General features: G+C 40.6%; 1 protein-coding gene across 1 annotated transcript in view; it reads right to left on the bottom strand.

Moving 5' to 3' along the window:
* AGBL1 (ATP/GTP binding protein like 1) overlaps positions 1–26,532 on the bottom strand; it is a 582,976-nt gene that overhangs the window by 220,108 nt on the left and 336,336 nt on the right. The window contains exon 18 of the mRNA XM_032391919.1: positions 15,951–16,131. Within this exon, the coding sequence (XP_032247810.1) occupies positions 15,951–16,131 (181 nt within the window). The remainder of the gene's footprint in view (positions 1–15,950; positions 16,132–26,532) is intronic.

A 26,532-nucleotide genomic window follows, 5' to 3' on the forward strand; every position in this document is an offset into this window, starting at 1 on the left:
ACTGTCCTCAGGGGCACCTGGGTGGCTCAGTCAGTTAAGCGTCTGCCTTCGACTCAGGTCATGATCCCAGTCCTGCATGGGGCTCCCTGCTCAACGGGGAGTCTGTTTCTCCCTCTCCCTCTGTTCCTCCCTCCCCCTGCTTGTGCTCATTCTCTCTCTCTTTTTACATAAAATTAAAAAAAAAAAAAAAAACAAGAATTGTCCTCAGACAAAAGTACTTTCTCGTGCAAGTTTGCACCCCTCTCTGGAGGCGGTGCACATTCAGTGATCGCTCAGTGGTGGGATGTACAAAGAACAGGTTCAATCTACTTGCCTTAATCCAGGACACTGAAAGGCCATCCCAGCTGCAGAGTTCCTCACTGGTCATCTGAGACCTCTGTAATAACCGTGTCACAATTCAACTCTACCCTATGCCTGATCCAGCTTCCCCCATTCCCAAGGACACACTACAATAAACCTCCTACAGCAAATCTCCATTTCAGAGTCAGTCTCCCAGATAACCCAACCCATGCCAGGTGCTTTTCCAAGGTCACACAACTAATCAGTGGTAAAGCCAGGCAATCCGGCTTCAGAATTCATGTCCTTAGCCACGAGGCTAATGCGCTTCTTTATAAGTAGGCTTCATTTCATGTCTGCATCTCAGTTAATAGCTGGGAGCAATTTATTTCCCAAGTTGAAGGATCACTAATAATCCTCTAGATATCCTAGATATGCATCAACAAATGTAACCCTGTTCACGTAAATTCAGTAAATGTCACAAATTCCATCCCCTATGAGACAATTTCTAGGCATGTTAGTATTTCAACACAACTGGTAAGTTATGCAATAAAGAAATCTATTTATACGAAATCTGAAATGTGGTTTCCAACCCGAGCACTCTTTTTTTTATGAAACATCTCTTAGTACCAATAGTGTCCCTCAGAACCAGCTTGGGAAATGCTAGCCTGGAGAAATCTTCACTGTCCTTCCAAGGCCTTCTGCCTCCCCTTTTTAAACTCTTTGATGTCTGACTGCTTCTGCAAAGCCATCTCAGACAGACTGATCTGAAGTGCTTCTAACATTTTATCCTTTTCTGTGCAGAACTTCCCATTCTCTGCCTTAAGAAAGCACTTTACATGCATAAGATTACGCATAACATCTGCATAGTTTGCAAATATGTTATCCTTCTACTCAATGGCCATTCAGTGGGGGAGGGCTGGCTTCTCAATTCAGCTCTAACATTGTGAGAATTTAAAACCCTGGGGCGCCTGGGTGGCTCAGTCATTAAGCGTCTGCCTTCAGCTCAGGTCATGGTCCCAGGGTTCTGGGATTGAGCCCTGCATCGGGCTCCCAGCTTGGCGGGAAGGCTGCTTCTCCCTCTCCCACTCCCCCTGCTTGTGTTCCCTCTCTCACTGTGTCTCTATCAAATAAATAAAATCTTTTAAAAAAAATATGCAAGAGCCCTTCCAATGTTAATTTTATAGGATTCTACTAACTTCTGATTTCCTATATAATGTAGTGGTTGAGTTGGCGGGTTCTAAAATCACACACACACACACACACACACACACACACACACACACACACTGTGATTCAATACCCTCTTTACCCAGTTACTGCCTGTGTTCTGTATGTCTTTATGATGTGGAAACAAAGGCGGAAGAGAATTTATTAAATTTTCTTACTACCTACAGCCCACTGACAAGTCCTTGAAATGGGCAGAGTGACATTCCTCTAGGGACTCAACTGCCTCGATGTTAATACTTTGCTAAGGCCAAAGGCAATCCTAGCCTGACCCACCCCACCCGCTCAGGATCCTGTAAGCCTATCTTAACATAAAACTTCCTTTAGAAATTTCCTTTATCTCTAAACCCCCCCAAAATAAGTGTTGGCAATCATCCCTCAAGCATATGGCCCACCGATATACATCTGAAGAGTCTCATGACTAAGGTTTTATTAGACGGTAATAAACGACCTTTTCCCAACAATAGCCAGCCCCCTCAAGGTCCCTTTCTTCCAAAATTCCTTAGAGACTTGTGCTATCCCTAACCCCCTCCCAACTTAAAAGTATATAAGTTGGGCCACTCCTCATGACTCCAGTGTAGCTCTTTCTGCCCACAGGTCCTGTCCCCGTGCTTTAATAAAATCACCTTTTTGCACCAAAGACGTCTCAAGAATTCTTTCTTGGTTGTCGGCTTCGAACCCTAACGTCTTTCCTACATCACTTAGACATTTATTTTGCCCTGAAAATATGAGTTTCCTCCTGAGTAAAGTCATATTAGTATGTACCACAGAGAGTTGTCGTGAGGACTAAAAGAGGTGATGTGTGTAAAATGTTCAGCCTTTTCAAGCACATGTTAAGCGCTCAGCAATATTGGCCATTTTCTTGTCATTGATATTGGTTGTGATCATGGACATGGTGGTGATGGTGATGGTCGGGAGAGGAGGTGGTGTGACATCAAAAAAAAGTAAATAAATAAACTGTGCATTAGTCCCAGATTTCAAATGTGTGGATGACTAAGACCAATCAGCCAGAATAAGCTAGTAGAGCACATGCCCACATAATGAATTAATAAGTGTGTCTGGGGTTGAGATGATGCTGACGTGATGCCAAGAAGCATGGCTAAGCTGTCATACCCATGCCCGGTCTGCCTTCCACACTCAAGCCTGACTTGGAAACCAAACAGTGACAATTATATTATCGTTAAAAAATACCACGTGTTGAGACTAACTGCAAACCATACATGATTTAGGTTAAAGAGGAGAAGTGAACTCAAATAAGGAGCTTCTCAAAAGGACTTGGAAAGATGGCTCTCATAAATAGGATGATAGTCACACTTAATGAAGAAAAATAACCGTTCCCATTTCTACTGGGGACCATGCAAGAACAAAGGGACAGAAATTGCTTGCAGATAAAATTAGATTGGCTACAAGGAGAAACATTTTAATTCTAAGAATTGGTCAGCACCAGCCTGTTTGACGGAGGGATGCTCTGTGAACTCTACTCAGATTCACAAATGTCAGGGGGAATACCCATCTGTATGCATGGTTAAGGGGAAGATTATCTACAGTCACAGGGAAGCATGCCAAGTAATTCTTTGCAATTCCCATGCTTTGATGATGATACAACGTAACATGCGAAATGGTGCTGTTCCCAGCATGGGGCTGCTGACAAGGAAATTTCTCAAGGGATTCCTCGGGCCAGAATTCGCCTTTAAAGGCCCAAGTATAAGTTAACTAGGGGTGGGTATGTATTCAAAGAGCAATAACAACCCTCTCTAATTAGACACAATCTCCTAAGGGAGGCATCAACAGAGCGGTGAGACTGGCACTAGTAAATTAAATTTTTAAAATCCTGTCGCAATCACTCCCCTGACATGCCCCTTCCTTAGACTCCACTCTCAGTTATTTTTTATTTATTGTAATTACTTTAGTAATAAGATTTGTTTTCTTGTTATTAAATATATTACTGTGCAGAGTAAGAAAAAAAATAATAGCCAAAAAGAGTTATGTTTCTTATTTATCTCCTTGGCCATTATTGGGCCAGGGGGAGGGGTGGGGAGCAGGGAGAAGCTGTAAATAGAAAAGAAAGTGTTTCCTACGGAGTGAAGATGTATAGGAGCATATTTGCAAGAAGGAAGCAGGGCAATGAAGGAATCAGGCTAATAATTCAAAAGGGCTAGGTGGCTCAGAGAGATAAATAACCGAGGAAAAGACACCATAGAAGTCAGGCCAGGGAGGGTGGCTCCACATTACCAAGGCTGATGTGCTGCCTTTGACTTTCCCGTTTATAAACGCTGGCCTGCTGGCAGAAGGACCCAAAACTGGAGAGCATGAAGCCCCAGGCAATTCTCCAGTGCAGCCTGACAGGCGCAATTCCTTCTGGTTCCTGATGGGGCGCACTTTCCTAGGAACCAGGGCTCCCAGGGATGGATTGGGGCGGGGGGGGGGGGGGGGGTGCCATAACGCTGTGATGCTCAGGCTGGGTACACCTGAGAGGCTGTCCCCAGGCAGAAAAGAAGACAGGTTCTACCAATCACAGACACTGCTCCTGACAGACACCCTGAAACGCTATGTGAGATGGCCTGAAGCTGATTGTAGGCTGGTTTCTAAAAGGAAAGAAGCCAGACTTTTGTCTAACGAAACAACTAAATCTATTTTAAGAGCAAGCATGAGGAGGGGCACCTGGGTGGCTCAGTTGGTTAGGCAGCTGACTCTTGGTTTCAGCTAAGGTCATGATCTCATGGGTCATGAGTTTGAGCCCCCCATCCAGCCCCCCATCCAGCTCCCCACCCAGCTCCCCATCCAGCCCCCCCATTCAGCTCCCAATCCAGCCACACAGGACTCAGATCAGTTGGGGAGTCTGTTTGAGGATTCACTCCCTCTGCCCCTCCCCTGACTCATGCCCTTTCTTTCTCTCTTTCTGGAATAAATAAATAAATCTTAAAAAAAAAAAAAAAAGAGTAAGCATGAGGAGGGAAAAAGGCATTGGCTGAATTCCTCCAATTCCAAGCTTTCTCTACTGCTATATATTTTATAAAATTTATTCAGTCCTACACCTTCTCCATAATTTTAAAATCACAAGGACAAGCAAAGCTTTAGTAAAATATTATGCATTTAAAATATCTGTATATATTATATATGGTAAGATAAATATTATATATACTATATATTATGACATATAAATTACACATATTATATTATGTATAAATAAAGGAGTTTTTTTCACCTTTTTCATCTTTTGACCTTGTCCCTCCCTCTGCAGAATTTCTATCCCACTGCCATACCTTATCTTGGATCTCTTTGAGAAACTGAGAGATGGAAGTAGGAAATCATTAAGCCTGCTTGTCTCGACTACTGAGAGGAGCTTTGCATGGCTCACCATTGAAATTCAGGCATCCGAACGCAATCAGAGGAACTTTTACTTTTGTACTTTCAGACAGTACTTAACAGTTTCAAAGTACTACAGTATTTGATCACGATACTAATCAAGTGAGGTGCCATGGTTAGGGCTTACTAACCTCTTAATAAGTTGAAGAAATAGGAGTGGAGAGGTTAAGTGATTTGTCCAAAGCCCCATGGCTGGAAAGAAGCTAATTCTGACCAAAGCCTCGGTCTTCTGATTGCCCAGTAGGAATTCCTTGTACTGAATCATGATCACAATCATCCCAGATGAAGAAAAAGAAAGACAGAGTCAGCCAAACAAGGAAAAGCACAAACTATTTCCTTTGAGAAAGGCAGTGAGATCTTATTATGACTCTGATAACAAGGAGACTGGATCACCTTTTCCTTCACAAAAGCAGAACACCCCAAGAGCAAATGGCAAAAGGAACAGCACCCTCGGTATTGTGGGGGTGGTTAGGGCTGTGCCTCCTATTCCCAGATACAGACCCTCATGTATTTCAGGGAGCTATGGAACATACATCATTCAGCACATGGTAGATGTGATGGGAATTGAGAAATAATACATCTGTATTATACCCAAGGGTTTGCTTTATAAAGACTTCTGTTGAATGAAAGTGTGAGGCAGGGGATGCTGAGAAGAGAGAAAGCTAAAGGGGAAACTGAGACAGAAGAATAGATGTTCATCTACCCCCCTCCCTGCCTGCATCGCTGCCCCTGTTTCTTCCTCCGGAGAAGGAATAGAGAAACACCAGAGCACAAAGATCAGAAGTTGCCCAGCCAATGAGGGAGCAAAGCACTTAACAAACAAGCGCATTTCCCCAAGAGCCTCAGCCCCAACTTGATCAATGATTCTGCAACACTGAATCATTTTTAATTTAATGCTTCTGGGAAGTTGGGGGGGGGGGGTGGAAACCCATCAGCTACAGGCACAGTTGGCAAGAGCTGGGTATTAGCATTTGGCAGCATTTATTATTGCTGTTTATGATGGCATAAATTAGGTTTATGCTGATATAATTAATAACCCTAAATTTAGGAATAATAAATAGTAATATTTGTTCAGAACTGCAATGTCTGAGGAAGGCAAACGGAGTACTCAAGCTCCTGACTCCCTCTCTGTATGTAGGAATGGGTATGGACAAGGAAGCCCTTGGGAAGGCTCTCCCACAACTCCCTGCCCCTAGGACTATGCATCACTAAACACTATGCAAATGACTTAGCAGCAGGATTTTAAGAGTTCCCAGAGCAAATAATTTTCTTGTTGATCTCTATGAAAAAAGTTCATCTGTAAGAGTGAGTGTGCCACATTTCCCTCTAGAACCAGGACCCTCAGTGTTCTCTTAGCCCACACTCCTCTATGGTGCATGTCCAGAGGTTTGGACAACGTGCCAAATGCCATGTTCTTCATGGATCCCTCTACCTCCTTCCACATCCTAGAAGGAAACTCCTGGATGTCCCACAAAATCCCTGTAGACCATGATTTCAGAATTACTGAGATATTTGCAAGGGAAGAATTTAAGGCAAAAAGTCACTTCTGCATCTTTAAAAAAAAATTTAAATGTGTAACTGCCTTTCATTTTACAATTTGTAAAAAAAAATCAGTCAGATTAAAATATTCCTATAAATGTTCCCTTTCTGTATCTAGGAGAATATCTTAGCATCAAAAATGGACTGAGACTTCCTTGTTTCTAGTGAAGGCAGGAAGTAAACGGAGAAAATTATAGTTCCTCAGACCAAATAACCCCTTCCGGATCAGAATAACATTTTCCCCTGTTTTCAAATAATAAGGAAAGTAAAGCAAAGAGAAAGATTAGGGGTGCCTGGGTGGCTCAGTCAGTTAAGCGTCTGCCTTCGGATCAGGTCATGATTCCAGGGTCCTGGGATCGAGCCCCACATCGGGTTCCCCATTCGGTGGGGAGTCTGCTTCTCCCTCTGCCTCTCACCTGCCCAACTTGTGGTCTCCCTCTCTCACGCTCTCTCTCAAGTAAAAATAAATAAAATCTTTAAAAAAAAAAAAAAAGGAGAAAGATTAAATGCACTTTGCCCATCTCTCCCCAGAGATCCTTAACACAGAGACATACAAACAGGCTAGAACCAGACCCACACTGACATGTCCATCCAAATAGCCAACCTTCGCTCCATGTCCAGAACATTTTAATTTTCCTAAAAACAAATAGAGCCAAAATAGCCAACCACTGATAATTCTACCCTGTTCCAAGCAGTACAAACTGGCAAAACAGCCTAAATTTTACAAGTACATAACTGCAAGTTGGCGTTCCTTTGTCAGCTCCCAGGAAGGGCCGTTGGGCTCCACAGTAGAAGAGTGGATGACTGGTATAGGCTAAGCTTTACTTGCTAAGAAATACGATCTCTGGCTAGCAAACATTCCACAGGGAGATTCCACAGCAGAAACTTCAGATTCCCCTGGCCTCGCTGGAGGGACAATTTGGAGCTAAAACTCTGGAATGAGAGTTTTAAGGAGAGTATTACTCTCATATCCCATCATGGCATGTCATCATGACCATCAGCGTCATTTGGACAGACCACATGGACCCCATCACTCAGCTTCCCAGAGACCACAAAGCATGGAGAACTTTCACCTGATACCCTCTTCAGCTTGTGGTCATCTAAGCCCTCAGAGAAGGGGACACAGTGCCTTGCTGAGGAAGACAGAGACAGACAGACCTACTGGGAGGGTGCCCATGTGATAACTAGTGTCCTTTACTGGTCCCCCTGCTTTTCCCTGCCCCTCTTTCTCTCCTGGACAGAGGATCCCTGCTCTACTGCCCTTGCATGAAACACTACAGAACTCACCCACAGGCACACTGAAAATCAGTGCTTTAGAAGCCAAATATGGACAGTGAGTCCATAAAGGAATGAATCACTTCCCCCTAAGGGTATAAATCCTCCCAGCTTGGGAGGATCCAGAGGCCCCATACTAAACCCTAGTCTTTTGGAGACTGCCTAGACAATCAACCAGGTTCCCCAATGTGACCTCAGTTGTTTGTTCAAGACAGTGAATGATGACTAAGACAAAGAGAAGAAAAGTAGAAGACCAAGTAATTATGGTGCCCACAAGTTCAATAGGAACCACCCCTCAAATGGGTAGGATACAAATTTGCCCTCGTGATCTAACCTATAATAAAACATTATGGGTGGTGCACCAATACTTAAGTACTAATATTTAACTAAATATATATCCAACGGTTCATTTCTCACAGAAGTGGCTCAAAGCTTTTTAGAGCCCTTGCTCTGGTCTAGAATGATCTATGTAGAGGTCCACACCTTAAAACACTTTAGCAAGGTCAGGTGCACCCCAGGTTAGATTGAACAAACATCTATGAGGCACTTACCACCTCCCAGACTCTATGCTAAAAACATTCAAGAGGCAAGTCGCCAAGATGACTGCCTAGAAGCTTGGACATGAGTGGAGCTCACAGCCAAGGGGGAAGAACATGAGCTTTGCAACCAGGCCAACCTGAGTTTAATCCCTGACTCTGAAACATCAGATATGTAGTTGACCTTATGTATGTCATCCAATCTTTTGCCTCAGTGTTCTTTTCACCTGCAAAATAGGAGTAAATTTTTTCATAAGTTTAAAAATTAAAATTAAGGGGTGCCTGGGTGGCTCAGTCAGTTAAGCGGCTGCCTTCGGCTCAGGTCGTGATCCCAGGGTCCTGGGATCGAGCCCCGCATTGGGCTCCTTGCTCAGCGGGGAGCCTGCTTCTCCCCCTCCCACTCTGCCTGCCTCTCTGCCTACTTGTTCTCTCTATCTCTCTGTCAAATAAATAAATAAAATCTTAAAAAAAAAAAAACTTTAAAAATTAAAATTAAAATCATATTTTTATCTTACCAGATTGACCAAAAAGATAAGAAGATTGATACAATGCAGTATTTACAAGGGTATGGGGACCAGGCACTTTCACTCATTGGTGGTAGAAATCTGTATCTACACATTTTCTAAATAATCTGGCAATAATATGTCTCAGATATAAAATATGCATAACATCAACTCAACAGACTTCTTTGAGAATTTATCTTAAGGAAACAGAGAAATTCACCAAGAGAATAAGAAGAATATTCCCCTACCTACTGTTTATAATGGAGAATTGTTTAAATTAATTATGTCAATACTATGACATAGCTATTTTAAAAACTAATAATACTATTTGTATTCTTTGCCATAGGAAGATGTTGTTCGTTTATGAACTATACTACAAAATATATGATCTTACTTAAGACAGATAGAAATATATTTAAAGAAATAGCTGACATTCCTGGAGTCAGCTTACAGTCAAATGGCTAATGAACCTTCTCCAACTTGACAATAGTGTTTATGTCTGGGCAGCCTAATTCCCGAAGGGCCTCCATGTTACCAAATCCTAGAAGCACTATGTAATTACCATAGATTATAATGTGAACAATGTCTCTTGGAGTCATGCAATGCAGTAGCCCTGAATTTGGGTGTTTTTTAATTTCTTCCCTCAGCTTCTTCTCTACACTGGAATTTTCTACAGTAATGATACACTTTTTTTTTTTTTTTGCCATTGGAAACCATACACAAAACCATTTTATTTTTTGAAAAGAATTCACATGTATACAGTAATCAGTCCGAGGCTACGGCATGTCCAGAGCTCAGCTAATGGATGCTTGGTGCTTGCTTCTCACCAGCCACCTCTGAGCTGTCTGCTCTGTCGCACTGCAGCTAAAACTGCAAATTACAATGCTCAGACTCCCTTACCAGTCGGCCTCCTGGTAGGTTCTGCCAACAGGAGGTACTTGAGGGAGAGAAGAAGGCAGGGGAAAAAGCAAAGGACACCCTCCCTGCTCTCCAGTGCCAGTTAATGAGACTACAGCCGCAGTAGGCAACTGGGTCAAGGCCTGCCCCCTAGGCAGCGGGACACCAGCGTCACTGCCCCCTCGCAGGTGACAGCAGATACGTCCCCTTGGCATTCAGACATAGGTCACTCCACACTCTTCCACCCTCCCAGCTGTGTCCCCTGGGCCAGGTCAGACCCCCTTCTCAGCGTTCCAAATACCAATCTCTACGTAAAGCTCCCCCCCGCAGCTCCTGGGTTCCAGTCCCTCCACCGTTTCCCCCTCCTTCCCTCACCTTTGTAGGTGGGACCTGCCTCTGCAGTTATTAATCTCTTGGTTTCTTTGGCATCCCTTTTTGAACTTCCAGACGTCTGCCACCTGTGTGAACCAAATCTTATCTTTAGAAACATCTAACATCTTGGCTGTTTTGTGGATCACTTTTATAATTAGAAAACAATAATGCTATTTTTTTTTGATGTGCCAGTTTTTCTGAGCATAACTCTAAAGGCTTATCTATTGTATTTCTTCTTCACTGTTCCCTTAGGAATTTCTTCTCTAAGTATGACGGCCACTTATCCCCTTCCCCAGTCTTGGGCAGAGATACTTTCTTTAAGTCTCAATAGCACAGCTGAAACAAGATGGAAAGGCTGATTAACACTTTACTAAAGCATAAATGATGTAACGGAAGGTAACTACTCACAGAAAATTTGGAACTGATTATTGGTATAGCTGTTCTCATTCTCAAGTAGCCACTTAAGGGACTGATTGCTTCTTCTGGCTTCCTCCAAATGGTACGTGCCATCTTTCCTCTATGACCTCTGGTTAGACCATAGTTTCTCCAATTTCAAGCTCAGGGGAATTACCTCTTCTTCTTAAAGGACCATTTGTCAGGCAGCTTTTCTTGTTCCAGGACCTGCTTCTTTTCAGGATGCTTGACAATAGGAATAACCCATCCAGTCAATGACTATACTGCTTCCTCTGACAGGGAACGTTCATGGACAGTAGCACCATGTATCGTAGTACAAATAGCAAGGATGCCTTGATCTGCCATGATCTAAAGACCCAGCGCACAAACCCTCTGGGTTACTTGTATGATCACATGCAGGTGGGGAGGTAAACCAAGCAACATCCGATGTGGAATTTCTCACGAATCTGTTATCTGGGGCCTCAGAGAGTATCTTCCATTCTTACTTACGCAAATTGAAAAAAAATTACATACTTCCTATGGCCCATTTTTTTCAAATGTAACTGCTCTGTGAGATCCAAAAGTCTGAGAAGTAACCACTGCTCTATGTAATTATATTGAAGAGATTTGAAATACATTAAAAAGTTAGAGTTGAGGTTATATCAGAGGGAAGCCCTAAGCATACCAAAACAGGAGGGAATGGACATGGCCCTGCCCAAGCTGAAGTCAGCCAAAGAGGGATAATCATCAGCCTTTTGGGACCCTGAAGAGTTCAGCTGAATTAAAATATCCTACGGATTGGGCAGGGGAATGGAAGCTCCGTGACAAAAAAAAAAAAAAATATATTCAAAATTAGCTGGGTGTTGCCTACAGCAAAAAGCAGGCAGCAAGAAGAAAGGACGTATTCTCCGAGGGAGAAGGCTGGCAGGACAAGGCAGTATCGAGGCCAAAGCCCAGCAGCAAATTCAGATCCCATGAAGGAAGACTGAGGATGAACCAATTCATTCATCCTGGGCCCAAATTACAGAAAGCTGCAAGGCTGTGTCTTGGTTTGTCCCAGGCATGCTGGATATGAAGGTCCAAGCCAACAAGACTAATTTCAGAGACCACCTGATGGTTGCAGTGAGCAGGGCTGAGGCTCTACTTTCATCTCCATCCAGGTGTGGGAAGGGCTGGTAGTAGGCCAAAATGCACATGGGCTTTGGAGCTAGAGAGTGGGTTCAAAACCCAGCTCTGTCACAAGCCGGCCATATAACCTTGGGCACAGGTGTGTTTATGTGTGTGTATTTCAATTATCTAGACAATTTCTCATGCCATTTCTGCCTCAAACTAACTTTCTAATCTGGGATAACTCATTTTTACCTCTCTGGTTTCAGTTTCCTTAACATTTGAAGGACCAGGACGAAATAATATACATGAACCCTCCTAGATAGAACATTTTTTTTTTTTTATCCTAATGCCCTTAAATCCTTACAGAAAAGTGGTATAGCATAGACAGAAGTTCTGGTCCTGCCTCTGTAACACCGGCTTCTTAAACTGGACCCAAGATTTCACCCTTGTGTCCTCAAGATTTTATACCTAGATATTAGATAGAAGACCTGCATTTTGGGGCCATAGTTACAATTACATAAGAAAATCTATGTAAAAACAAACAGAAAAGAACAAACAAGCAAACAAACAAAAAAAAAGGTTCTTTCTTGGCCCATGAAAGGTGCTGAATGATTTTTTTTTTTTTTTTTTTTTTAGATAAAGTCTGTGAGTTCTCTTATTGTAGTAAAATAAAGTCTTTATAACCCACAGTGGAGTAAAGGAATATTGGCACTAACTTTAAATGGTCCCAGATAGTTTAAATTGTCAAGATTTTTTATCTGATTTTTATAGTTTCATTTGTTTCCCCTAGAGCATTCAGCTATTACTTCTTAATACCTTGGTGTGTTTACTCATAGTATGCCCTCTGCTCTTTATTGTTGCTTGTTTCTGTTTCACAATGGCCTTGGAAGAAGAAAATCAAGTTTGTAGAGTTGTATATATACTAAGAATCAATACAGTCTGATTCTCCTGTGAATAAAATGTTGGGCTGTGTGTTGGCTTCATAAAAATTATTTTGTCACTACATTCTACCCAACAACAAAAGTCCAAAAATTGGAAACCATGCTAGATCTCTCCAACCCCCTCACTTACACACCATGCCAAACTTTTGCACCAATCACCTGCCCTCTTCCCACTTCACACTCTGAATAAGCCACCATCGTCACTTCCACCCTGACCAAATTTGTTGACCCCCTGGTTTTTATCCCAGGTAGCAAAGAATGATAAGAGTCAATGATCCTCCTGGAATCTTTAGAACTCAGCCCAATTCTATATAAACAACCAGGCCAGCAAGATGGTAGATTGTTTCTTTTGGAAACCATCTTTACAGTTTGTTTTCCTGTTACAGAAACATGTTGCTAAGAGATCTTTGGCTTGGCAAGACCCACTAAATTTTTGCTAGAAAATCCTGGCTTTGTCTCTCTGACCACTGTTATCAAAACCTCTCAGCCATCCTCAGAGGCTCCATTACCATCACCACAAAAGGAAACTATTCTACTTTTACACATTCTTGCAAAATCCATGGGGGCCCATGAGTATTTATGAAAGAAGAGTATAGTCTAGTAAGTTAAGTATCACACTTAGGTTTGGGCTCTCCAATCTTTATGCAAAGATTGCTTCTTTGCTATTCAGACCACACACAGGGCAGTTCAGTTACCTTATCCAAAGAAAATCAATGAAGATCAGAACATCAGAAACAATATCACATGAGCGGCGTTTAGGCGAACTACATTAAACTCAGAGCGGACTTCACATGGGGAAGTTGAGGCATGTAAAAGGGGTATTCAATTTTATCTACGGGGTACCCCAAGGTAGGACTGCATAAAATGTTTGAAGTTCACAGGGCAAATATCAAAGCACAGAAAAACACAAATCCACCTAGTTATGCACAACAGAATGGTCATGCTCTGAAATGGAATGCCAATCACAGAAAAAGTTCAAGTAGAAGTTAGATGAACCATATGTCTGGTGGGTTCTAAGAAGGGTTCATGAGCTGAGACTTTTAAGGGCTTTTACTGTGAGATGCTGTGCATCCATTGTAGTCTCAAGTCTTTTGAAAATGGTGTGCTGTGGCCTGTGGATTTCCTATCAGTACAATAACACAATGGTTTCCAAGTCCCTTTCAGCCAAAATTGTTTCAGTGAGCCAAGTGATCTATGATGTGCCTTGAGCTCCATGATAAAAGATGCAATATAAAAAAAAGGGTAATTTTAGTCATAATAAATAATGGTAATGATGATGAATGGTAGTGTCACTGAGAAGAAGCTGGCCTGCCATTAGGGAGTCCAAAACAACCAGCTGTGAGCTGAAAATGACTGTGTCCAGACCAGGAGGATGCTCCGTGACTGAGACCACATTAACCTTTCAACCAAAGACCTGGACCAAGCCCCTGATTTGGAGGTGTGAGCAGTTGTAATGGAAGAAACTACAGTACTTATCCCTGAGCTTGAATATTGCCTTGGGCTTAGGAGACATTTTCCCAGACAGGTCAATAGGGAGCATGTTCCCTTACTCTTCCAACAGAAGAGGAAACTGAGTACGTCGGGGGAAGAGCCAGATTGCACACTAGAATTATGACTCTAAACCCAGTACGCTTTCCATCCTCTACCAGTCCCCTGACAATTCAATGGAAAGAGAAACTTCAGGAAAGAGCCAACTTGGACGAGAACATGCTGAAATGGGATCAGGTTCCTCAAGATGGCTTGCATAGCTGTTTTCCATCCATTTAGGCTGATAGAGCTTGCTAGTGAAATCTTGGGTGCCTCAAGCAGGGAGGAGTCACTCATTAATGTCCTAGACCTGTTCTCTGGAGCCAGTGTAACATATGGCAGGAGGCCGCTGAGTTCTGCTGGACCAGGAGGGAACACTGCTCTAGAGCCTTGTCCAGCTTGAGAGCTAAGAAGGCTAATTGCTTCCAGAGGCCTAATTAATGCTCCTCAATGAGGGACTTGGCCTCTTATTCCTCACATGCGCTTGAAGACCAACCAGTCGCCACAGGCAAAGACAAAGGACCCTACTCTCTGCCTATCAAAAACCTCCACCAAAAACGAGGGAGTCTGGGAGTTACAAAACCAGGAAACTTGTTAGGAACACACGAATCCTTTACTTCTTTGCCTTTTTTATTTTTTTGGTATATACTGAAATTTTATTTTTAAAGTCTATAGCTTTGACTTGCTTGCATTTTGGCATAGTTTAACATATTTTATCATTTGGAATGTACTCTGATCCTCTTTTTATATTTTATCATGATTTTTTAACTGATCAGTATTCTTTTCTGTGCTTATCCTTTGAAGCTAGTCTATTCTCAGCTGCTTAACATGTATTTCATTTTTTCCTTAAGGAAATTAATTACTATTTTATCTTTCTTAAAATGGTCTCTTATTTAGTTGAAGCCATTTTAAATTTTATCTCTTTGAAATTTCTGTTTTCTTTTTTATATTTTTTAAATAACTCTCATTTTATCTCATTTCACCTTGTGATATTGCCCTATTTTCTCCATTTTCTAAACTTGTGCTTTGCTTCTCTAATAGTGACATTGTAAACTCTAAATTCTTTTCCATGTATAGCCTCTGAAATTATTTTTCTTTCAATTTTTTTTAACTTATTTTATGTTCTGTTTTTCCCATAGGATACCAGTGTCCATTCCCATAGTGAGAAGAATCCTCGATGACAATGGGAAGAAGCCTTAGTCTCTTTCCACAGGGTTTGAGAATTTGTGAACGTTAATCCTGCCACCCCCATCCACCAGCCATGTCACCTCAGGGACCCGCTCTGGTTTCTGCGCTTCAGCTCGCAAAGTCTAAAAATGCCCACTTCTTCCAAAAGACCTCATCAGACCCTGGACTTCCTTCTTCCCACCATGTGTTCTGAAGGTGGCAGGAACGCAGTGAGGAGAAGCACTGCCCCTTCCATCTCTCCTTCAACCAACCATGACCCTCCGGCCATTCCACAGCCCCTTTCAATCCTGCCCGCCAGCCCATTCGGATACGGTGATGCCCTTCTTGGGGCTGTATCCAGAATCCAGTAAAATACAACTCAGAATAAAGATCCCCCTGCAGTAAATATCAGTAAGGAAATAAAAGCACTGGTCTTAACTGTGGAGAAATCAGAATTTGAGTTCTGACTTTGCCACTAACCCACCATGTGCCCTGGGCAAATCCCTTGATTAGCATGGACACTAATTTTCTCCTTTAAAAAAAAAAGACTGTTACACCAGATTATTTCTAAGGACCCCTCTGGAGTTAACTGCCTATGAGTCTATGCCCTTCTATAAAACAACAACAACAACAAAAAACCTGACACGACCTCAATGTGTATGGAGAGTGCGTTGTTATTCGTATCCACTAACAGAAGCCCAAGAGAATTTATTTACTCCTGCCAGAGTAACAAGGCCTCTCCAACCACACCCACTGAGCGACACAATGCGTTGCCATGGTGACATAAATGAGGACCCAGTTGATCTGGGTGCCTGACATACTTGCCATTGATGACACCATCTGGATTGAGCATGGGGATGATCTTGAAAATGAAGTTTTCCCTCAGGAGTCTAGCCACGGGGTCACTGCTGACCAGGAACTCCAGGGCCCCCTTCATCACCCAGCTGGCGTTGCTCTCTCCCGGGTGCACTCGGGCGGTGATCACCTGGTATGGACGCTGCCCTGCCAAGACAGGAACATGAGAAAATTAAACCTAAATACACTTTCCATTTCCAGCAAGATAATCTCCCAGGGGCCAGAATTACACCTGACTGGCATAAAGTCCAAAATAGGTTGATTGTTTCCCATACATATCTGATCCACACTGATCCATTTTTCTATTTGCTTCTATAGTCTGCAAGACTCAAGAAAGTATAAAGTGAAAGCTCAAGGCTGTTATCAACAGCTAAGTACTTAGTGGCATGAAAAGAAGCCAAGAAGCCAATTATATCAAGACCACCAAAGGAACAATTAACTCTCCAGAATCCAATAGCATGATGCTGTATGTCACAGATCTGAAACTGAATCTTATCTTCATACTTAGCAGTTGTAAGATCTTAGGTAAATAATTTAATTTCTGCAAGGCTAATATCTCATCTGTAAAATGGGGACAATGATGCTGATCTTGTGTGGGTGTTATAAAAACAGAAAGATGTAAATAAGGCACTTGGCATATTACTTGCCATTCACTACATGTTAGTTTCTCCCATCTCAATGATGGTGTCTATGGGTAGGATGGCCCCCTCTCATTCCCCAGTAGAAATGGGATTCAAGGGCAGAACTTGTGCTGGGAACTTTATGTCTGTAGGACACTGAACTCCAACACTGAGAAAGACTTGACAAGAGTGAAGCACCTGGAATCTCAATCGTGCAAAAAGAATCAGGAAAACACTCTTTGCCCAACCATAGGGAGCATATTGATCTGAAGAGACCTTATGGAGAATGCATTGATGAGAGAAAGATGGGCTTGTCTTCCTTCCTTGTTGAGAGAAAACATCTGGACCATTGTAATGTTGAGATGTACTCTAAGACCACATCCTGGCTCAGGTGAAAAGTGTGTTTTAATTGATTAATGGTGTCTGCCCCACCCCCATACGCTTGGGGAAGGAGGGCGGAAGATGTGGCCTCATACCGGAAGTTCACCACATCTGCTCTAACCCCTTGTCCGATTGTGTGTGTGTGTGTGTGTGTTTTCTGACTCTCTTTTCCTTTTGTATCCTCACCCAATTCCTTAAAGCTCCTAAACCCACCTGAATGACAAGAACTAAGCATTTGCCAAGTATAAATACCCCAGCCACCAAGCAGCCTAAAAGTTAAACTAGTCATTTCTTTCCATCTCATTCAAATCACTGCCAGCTAAATACAGCTTTTCTTCCCTTAAATAGTAGCCTTTTTGAGGGAACAAACTGTGTCTCGAATTCTGTGCAAAGAAATACAAAATTGAGGGGCACCTGGGTGTCTCAGTCGGTTAAGCGGTTAAGGGTCCTGGGATCAAGCCCCGAGTCAGGCTCCCTGCTCAGCGGGGAGCCTGCTTCTCCCTCTCCCGCTGCTATTCCCCCTGCTTGAACTCTGTGTTAAATAAATAAATAAAATCTTTAAAAAAAAAAAAAAAAAAGGAAATACAAAATTGAATAACTTTCAATAACAGAGCTAAAGAACAGGTAATAGTGAATATTATCATTCATTTAGACAAAAAAAAAAAAAACACTATCTGTTGACAACCACTGAGATCTCAGTTTGAGGAGCAGAGATCGGTACCTTTTTACTGACTATGGTGAGAGCAGATCACGTCAGCCCCTTATAGATCATTTATATATTGGAGATAATATTTGGTTGTTTTTCTCTAAGCAGGTGTCTTGAGCATATTCCAGGAACAGCAGGAGCCATGGGATATGAAAGTTGAATAGATTATAGTCCTTGTTCTGTAAGAGGCCATAGCCTTTGCCAGTAGTGACAAACACAAGCAAATACTGGCAAGTGAGCTAATGGAAGTGTATGTAAAGTACCAAAGACAGATCTGACTGAGAGAGGGAAGGATGTTTCCAGAGCTGTGATGCTTTTTGGGCTGAGTCTTGCAGAATGAGTCTCATCCTATGGGGGAGAAGTGAGAAAGTGTCTTCTCAGCAAAGAATAAGACACATGCAAAGAACAAAAAGGAGTAAAAATTGGAACATTGAAGAATAAAGGAAACCACAAGTGGCTGAAACAAAGGACTGAGGATGGTGACACATGGATTTAGAAAAGTAGGCTGGTGTCAAACTAGTAAGGTCTTCCTGATATATTTTGTTTAGGGATTTGGACTTTATTCTACAAATCAGAAGTTCTCAACCACGGAGTCAGTGTCTCACAGGTATGCTATGGTCATTGATGGTGCCTACTGAAGAATCACTGGTTACCAATAAAAGTGTAAATGTTTGCTTATGATATTGTATATGTAATATATATGTATACATACACTATGCACACACACATGGCACAAACTGCTGGTTTTCTGTCCAGTAGCCTTTCTTTTTTTCTTTCTGACAATGAGACCCAATTTTGGGGGTGAAAGGATGTGCCCAGATTCAAACAGCCAGATGCATGGATCCTCTTGTAGGGAAGAGTGGCCATGTGATCAAGCTGTGGCCAATGAGATGTAAATGGTAGCAGGAGGTAAGTCTTTCTAGCAAACTAATTGAAGAGGACAGTTTCACCTGGCAAATTTGTCTTAGTCTTTGTCTCTTTTCCTTGCCCTTCTTCTTCCTCTTGCATTGAAAACAGATACAATACTTTCAGGTGAGGAAGTCAACTTGAGAACCAAAGTCACATGCTAAAGATGGTGACCATAAAGATGGGAAGAACCTGGGTTCTTGATAAATTCCTTAAGCAGCTACCCTACACCTTCATGAGCTTCTTCACTGCTTCTGGATATTTGAGACCAATAAACCACTCTCTAGCCAGGCAAATGTAATCACAGTTCTGTTACAACTGGTTAAATTCTAGTCTAACTTACATAAGATCAGATTTGAAATCATCCTGATAATGTTACTTCGGTTTTTTGGGTGTTACTTTGGTTTTGGATTTTTTTTTTTAAAGATGTTATGTATTTATTTGAGAGAAAGAGAGAGAAAGCACAAGGTGGGGAAGGGACAGAGGGATAAGCAGACTCCCCGCTGAGCAGGGAGCCTGATGTAGGGCTTGATCCCAGGACCCTGAGATCATGACCTTAGCCAAATTCAGATGTTCAGCTGACTGAGTCACCCATGTGCCCCTAATAATGTTACTTTGAATGGAATGCAGTCTCATGTGCTTTCTGGATTTGGGAGGAGAGAGTGAAAGAGAGTCTTCATGAGACTATTTGATACGCATGTCCCAGAAAGGAACAGCTGAGAGCCACTGTTTTAAGTAGAGAGTCCAGGGGCACCTGGGTGGCTCAGTTGGTTAGGCATCCGACTCTTGGTTTCAGTTCAGGTCATGATCTCAGGGCCGTGAGATCGAGCCCAGAGCTGGTCTTGGCATGGAGTCTACTTGAGATTCTCTCCGTCTCCCTCGGCCCCTCCCCCAATTCGTGGGTGCACTCTCTCTTTCTATCTCTAAGAAATAAAGAGTCCATGATGGTTTTTCAGCAGGAAAAAGACATGCCAAAGGCTATGCTTCATAAAATCATTTTGACATTATTGAAGATCATGCATTTGCTAAATCAGAGACAGTATGGCCTGTTGAGTAAAGAACAACTTTTTGGAGCCATATTTCCAGAGTTCACATTCCAGGCCCACCATTTTCTACAGAATGAGTTATGGAAGTTTCTGATGAAATTAAGTATTGGATTGGGCATCCTGCAGGTAAGACTAATGATTTGCTCGCTGGAGCTTACTAAATAAACGTACTGAGGAGGAAAAGAGATATACAGTTAGCTAGCTGAGCAGAGCTGAACCTAACTGAAGGCCAACTTGCCCCTCCATCATTTGCTCACAATTACATCTCACTCTTTCCAAAGCAAGTCGTATTGGCACTCCAATAAAAAGCTTGTTGAGAAAGAGGCTTGATGAATTTGTACTCAATCAGCAGACTATTTTCAGTTCTATAATTCCATACCACTCTCTTTGTGGTCTTTGAACTAAGTTCATTTACGGCATATGGAACAACAATAGTAAGTACTCCCAGCCCAGCAAGAAGAAATAAAAAATAGCTTAAGCTCTTGTAAATTTCCAATACCAACTGAACACCCTCATTGTCTGGGCCAGTTGGCTCCCACCGCCTGTTACCCAGTACAGTTCCGTGCATTAGTCATTAAGCAAATGCAGTCCTTGCAAAGAGATGTCCACAGTGTTCCTTCCCTTCCAAGAATCAGGTTGATAACCTGCTATATTGTAATACACAAGACCTAACAGGCTGTTCTGAGCATCCTGACGAAGCAAACAGGGAAAACTGTGGGTTCTCATGAAGACATAAGCAGCATGTTAGCCATTTCTAGTTGATTCTTCTCTTTCCTCTGTGATTTAAGACAATTTTACATTTGTATTGGTGAGTTAAACTTATGGGACCATTCAGCTGCAGCAGCAAATGGTGCTCCAGAGAACCCATAATAGACAACAGCTGTAAATACTATGCGACACATATACCATGTGTTTTTTTTTTCTTGTTATTGACAATTTCAGTTTTAAAAACTCATTTCTGCTTAGGGTAGGGCAAAGAGTATCAAGTATCTGCATTTTTTTTCCTCTGTAATTTATAAAATCTATTCTGGAGGTCACCAAAATCTATGGGGGAGTCATGGTTTGGCAATATGCTAATTCTTAAAACTCGGTATTGAATTTATGTCAGTGGTAATAACATCTGTAAAAAGAGGTTAGAAATAAGTAGGGGATTATATGAGGCTCACGGCCAATGAAAACCTGAATAAGAACTGAAGACATATGTAATGATACATGTGTGTACCCAGCTATATAAACATCCATCCAGTTTTTCCTTTTTTCTGTCAACAATATATATTAAACTCCTACTGGCACTCTGGAAGGTTCTGGAGATTCCAAGGGTAATAGTGATTTTTGCCCTCAGGGAACTAATAATAGTCTGGTGGAAAAGACAGGCACACTGATAATTATGAACCAGTGTGATCAGGGACATTTGTCAAGACATTTTCAAAGCATAGTGGAATGCTCATTACAACATTATTTATAATGATGTGATCAACTGGAAGTGACTTAAATGTGCACCCGCAGAAACTAGTTAAGGAAAGGATTCATAAACAGAATACTACGCAAGCATTAAAATGGCACCTAGATCTTTCTGTTGACACTAGAAGATATCTGTGACACTATGATGAGTGACAAAACACAGGCAAGAGTGCTGCATCATAGTGGATCCCTTTTGTATGTAGTCGTCACATTCACTTAAAGTTATCTATCTATACATAGGACACCTCTGTGGGTGGAGGTCATCTCGGTAATTTTTATGTCTGCTATATCCCTATATAGAATGTTCTCTTCTTCAGAAAATAATAATCATATGTCAATTTTCCCAAAGGCAAAATATTTTCAAATAGTAAACCACAGAGGAGAAAGAGGAAAGAAATGGATTTTCACAGAAGAGATAACATTGGATCTGGTTTGTCCAGATTGAGTGAGAGTTTGCCAGATGAAGAAAAGAAAGGAAGGAGGTGATAGGAAAAGGCTAAGTAGGTGCATTTGCCAAATAACAAGGTCATAGAGCACATAATGCCTGAAGAAGAGCAAAGTGATTTGATGTGGCTGAAGCACTAAGCTATATGGAAGGTCAAATGGGAGTGAGCCACAAAGTGGTTTGCACCTGTGTCTGCAGACCTTTGGAACCAATGCTAAGGAGACTGAAAACCATCTTGCAAGTTGTAAAAGCCCCACGGAAAATCCTTATGCAGGGGTGTGATCAGACAGCAGTTCTCACTGGAGCTGGAGACTCAGATACTGGGCTTAAGAGGTGGGAGAAATGGCCAAAAGAGCGGAATGATTTCCAAAGTCAAGGAAGACTACCTTGGCCTTCACTCTGGAAGAGAGTGCATAAAAACAACTTGATTGGGGTGCCTGGGTGGCTAGGTCGGTTACGTGTCTGACTTCAGCTCAGGTCATGATCTCAGGGTCCTGGGATCAAGCCCCGAATCAGGTCTGCTTCTTTCTCTCTCCCTCTCACTCTGCCCCTCCCCCTGCTCGTGCTCACTTGTACTCTCTCTCTCAAATAAATAAATAAAATCTTTTTTAAAAAATTGATTTAACGCCAAAGGGGTAAGGAAGGAGGCAAGGAAACAAATATGGGAAAAAACTGTCAATGAAAGAAGATTCTGAAGAAAGAGAAAATCTGAAAATAGGTATGGTGAAAAATTTGTATACATTATAGAATATACTGTTTCCCACCAAGGGTAGCATACTATGTACATTTTCTGCACCGTGGGTTCCATCTCTTTTTTTAATTAGCTTTATTTATAGTATAATGTACATTCAATAAATTTCACCAATTTTAATTTTACAATTCAGTGAATTTTGACAAATGTATTCAGTGCTGTAAAACCACTATGATCATAATATAGAGCATTATTACCATCACAAAAATCCTCCTCATTCTGTTTTGCAGACATCCCTATCTCCCTATCCCCTATCCCTAGCCTACAGTAACCAGTGATCTGCTTTTCATCTCAATAGCGTTGTCTTCTCTGGAATTTCATAAGAATTAATTCATACAGCATATAACCTTCCTGTCTGGCTTCTTTCACTTAGCATAATGCTTTTGAGAGTCATCCATGTTGTTGTATGTATGTGTCAATAATCTGTTCCTTTTGGCCACGGACTTATATTCCAGTGTGCCACAAAGCAATGGATATGCCACCATTGGTTTATCAGCTCAATTCAATCAATCAAACATTGGTTTAATATTTGAGTTCTTTCCGGTTTAAGGCTATTATGAATAAAGCTGTTATACTTTGTGTACATGTTTTTCTTGGAAGTGAATGCCTACCTATAGAATTTGTGCATATTACAGTAAGGTTAATATTATAGTAGGTTATTACAAGGGGCTGCCAAACTGTTTCCCAAAGAGTATCTATACCATTCTGCATGCCCACAAGTAATGTCTGAGACTGAGAGTTCCAATTGATCCAAATGTTGATCAACACTTAACATTGTCAGGCTTTTTAATTTTAGCCATTCTAATGGGGAGGTAGTATCTAATTGTTGTCTCAATTTGCATTTCCCTGATGACTAATGATGTTGGGAACTTTGTGTTGTTTTTTGGCCACTTCTATACCTTCTTAAGTGAAGTGCCTGTTCAAATCTTTTGCCCATTTTAAAATCAGGTTGTTTGTCTTATTATTGAGTTCTTGATATCTTCTAAATGCAATCCTCTGGCAGATATATGTTCATTCAATTCTTCTCCAAGTCTTTGGCTTACCTTCTTATTTTCTAGACTATGTATTTTGAAGCACAAAAGTTTCTTATTTGATAAAACCAAGTGTATGCACTTTTTTCTTTTGTAATTTGGATATTTTGTGTTGCACTAAGAAATCTTTGCCTAACTCAACATGACAATAATTTTCTTCTGCAAGAGTTAGTCTAAATTTAACATTCAGATCAATTAACATAAGGTGTTTCAAGTTAATTTTGGATTATGATATGACATAAAGGTTGAGATTCATATTTTTCCTCCCATAATATCCTTTAGCATTTTCTACATACTCAATCTTATCTTCTGCAAAAATAAGTTTCATTTTTCTTCTCCAAACCTTACGGCATTTTTTTTTCAACTGGGTGGTGTTATCAACCTGACATTCCTGAAATATAATCAATTTGATTATATTATCCTTTAATGTAATTCTGGATTCAGTTATTTCTTTAGAATTTTTGCATCTATGTCCCATGAGAGAGATGGACTTGTAAGGACTTTTTTTCTTATAATGTCCTTGTCAGGCTTAGTTATCAAGGTTATGATGAGTTGGAAAGCATTGCCTCTTTTTCTTTTCTATGTAAGATTTTTTGAAGATTGTAAATATTTCTTCCTTAAATTTATGGTAAAATTTCCTCAGGAAGTCATCTAAGCCTAGAATTCTCTTTCTCAGAAGATTTTAGTAACAGCCCAATTTGTATAACAAATCCAATTTTATTTTTAAAGATTTATTTATTTATTTTAGAGAGAGACAACTCACACTTGAGTTGGGAGGAGAGGGAGAAAGAAAAGGAGGGGAGGAGGGAGAGAAGCAGACTCCCTGCTCACCTTGGAGCCAGACACGGCGCTTGATCTCACGACCCTGAGCTCATGACCTGAGCTGAAATCAAGAGTTGGATGCTCAACTGAATAAGCCACCCAGAACCTCCAAATTATTTTAAAACATATTCAAATTGTGTAATAAAAATCCAACTGTTTAGATTTTCTATTCCTTCTTATGCCCATTTGGTAATTATACTTTTCTGTAATGTTGCATTGAAAACTGTATTTTCAAATTTGTTGGCATAAAGTTGCTTTTAAATCCCTCTTATTATATATAAGAATCTCTAGTGATGGTCTCTTATTTTTATTTCTGGTACAGAGGGGTTTTTTTTCTTAATCATTCTCAAAAAGGGCATATCATTTTAGTTTTTTCCAAAAACTATTTTATAATCATTTTTTCTTTCATTAATTTCTGCCTATAATTTTTATTTATCCTTCCTTCCACTTTCTTTGCCTTTCATATTTTGTTCTTTTATAAAGAACTTGAAATGATATTTAGATCATTAGCTCAGCATATGATAAAATTTTATAAATATCATCTATGTGTTTAAAAGAATGTTGAGTGCCATGTTCCATATACACCAATTATATCAGGTTTGTTAGTCATATTGTTCATAGTTTCTTTATTCTTGCTTGATATTATGTCTCCATATTCTATGAGTTCCTGAAAGAGGTATGTAACAAGTCTCCAAAGATACTTCAGATTATCCATTTCTCCTTGGAATGTTGTCAATTATTTTAAAGCTATACTATTAACAGAAACTAGATTTAGAGTCGCTTCGTAGTCCTAACTGGAATTTTTTATTGTTATAAGGTATCTCTCTATTTCTGTTAAAGCATTTTGCCTTAGTTTCTCATTTATCTGTATTCATATAGGCTAGATTTTTTCTGGTTAGTATTTACAATGTGTATCTTTTCTCATCCCTTTCCCCTCAAACTTTCGATAGTTTTTCAGCAGGTGTTTCTTTCTTGGAAGTATGATATAGTTGGATATTGTATTTTATTCACTCTAACATCTGATTTTATTTGGAGTATTTATTCTATTTACATTTGATGAAATTAATGATATATGTGGGTTTAACACTATCATTTTATTATTTGTTCTCCATTTGCCTTAACTATTGTATTATCTATTTTCTGTCCTATCTTGTCTTCAATTGGATTGATTCCATATTTTTTTCACATTGTTCCTTTTTTCTTCACTATTAGTGTGGTACTTATATGTCTTTTATTCTTTAATTAGTTACCTTAGAGATTATAATATGCACCTTTGATTTATCATAATATGATATAATCTATTTTAATTCCCATTATAAATCTAAAATTCACAAAACATTTACATGGTGTTAATTTCAATTAAATTATATATTTGCCCTTTTTAATTACTCTTCACTCCTTCTGGCATCTAGGTTTCAGTTTTCTTCTGCCTGGAAAATCATCTGTTAGTATTACTTCTAAGAAATATGGGTCTGCTAGAATTGAGTACTCTCCCTTTTTGTGGTTCCTTCACTTGTCTGAAAACGAATCCATCTCATCTTCAGTTCTGAAAAGCATTTTTGCTGAGTATAGGAATATGACAATCCTGATGTTGAACTCTGTCTTCCATTTCTTTTCATGTTTCTTCCACCAAGATCCTGCAGAAAGCTGGCTGCTTTTAGCAGCCCTTACAAGTACTGAGAAGTTTGTCTCTTCGTTTTGCAGATGTAAGAATGCCTTTGTTTTCTGACGTACACACTCTCTTTTACATGGTTTCCAAAAGAAGGGAGAAGGTTTTCATTGGAATTTTCAAGTTCTTGAACTTTCTTATACTCCTTTTTTTTTTTTGGAAACATTGCGGTTGATCATGTTGAAACTAGCAGGTGGGCAATCCTAACCTCTGCAAATAATGAAGCATTTCCTTATCTCCAAAGGTTGTATCACTTATTCCTCATACATTTCTAATTTCTTAGAATTTCTTCAACAGTATGAACTAGAAGAACCCGTTAATTCCATTCGATGTTATCATAACTGCTGGATCTCTGACAGATTAATACACCATTGGGGCTTTTTAAAAGTGTGGGATTATATGGAAACACGTGGATGGCATTGCTATAGAACCCTGCAGCTGGGAAGGTACTTTCCCCTCCACTCTTTCTTCAGTCCTCACAGTAAATCTGGGAAGTAAGAAGACAGGTATTATTCTCTTCTTGTTTATAAGGCTAGGAAGGAGAGAAAGCATGAAAAAAATTGGGGTCTCTGAATCAAAAGCCAATGTTCTTTTCATTTGACCATGTATTATTCTGTGTGTGTACTTAAGAGGAAAGCTGAAATGAATCCTATTGAGACAATATCTGATGATACATTGAGGGGCAATCAAGTATCACGCAAATTATGAAC

The sequence above is a fragment of the Phoca vitulina genome, unplaced genomic scaffold (assembly GCF_004348235.1).
Source record: "Phoca vitulina isolate PV1807 unplaced genomic scaffold, GSC_HSeal_1.0 scaffold65, whole genome shotgun sequence".
NCBI lineage: Eukaryota > Metazoa > Chordata > Mammalia > Carnivora > Phocidae > Phoca > Phoca vitulina.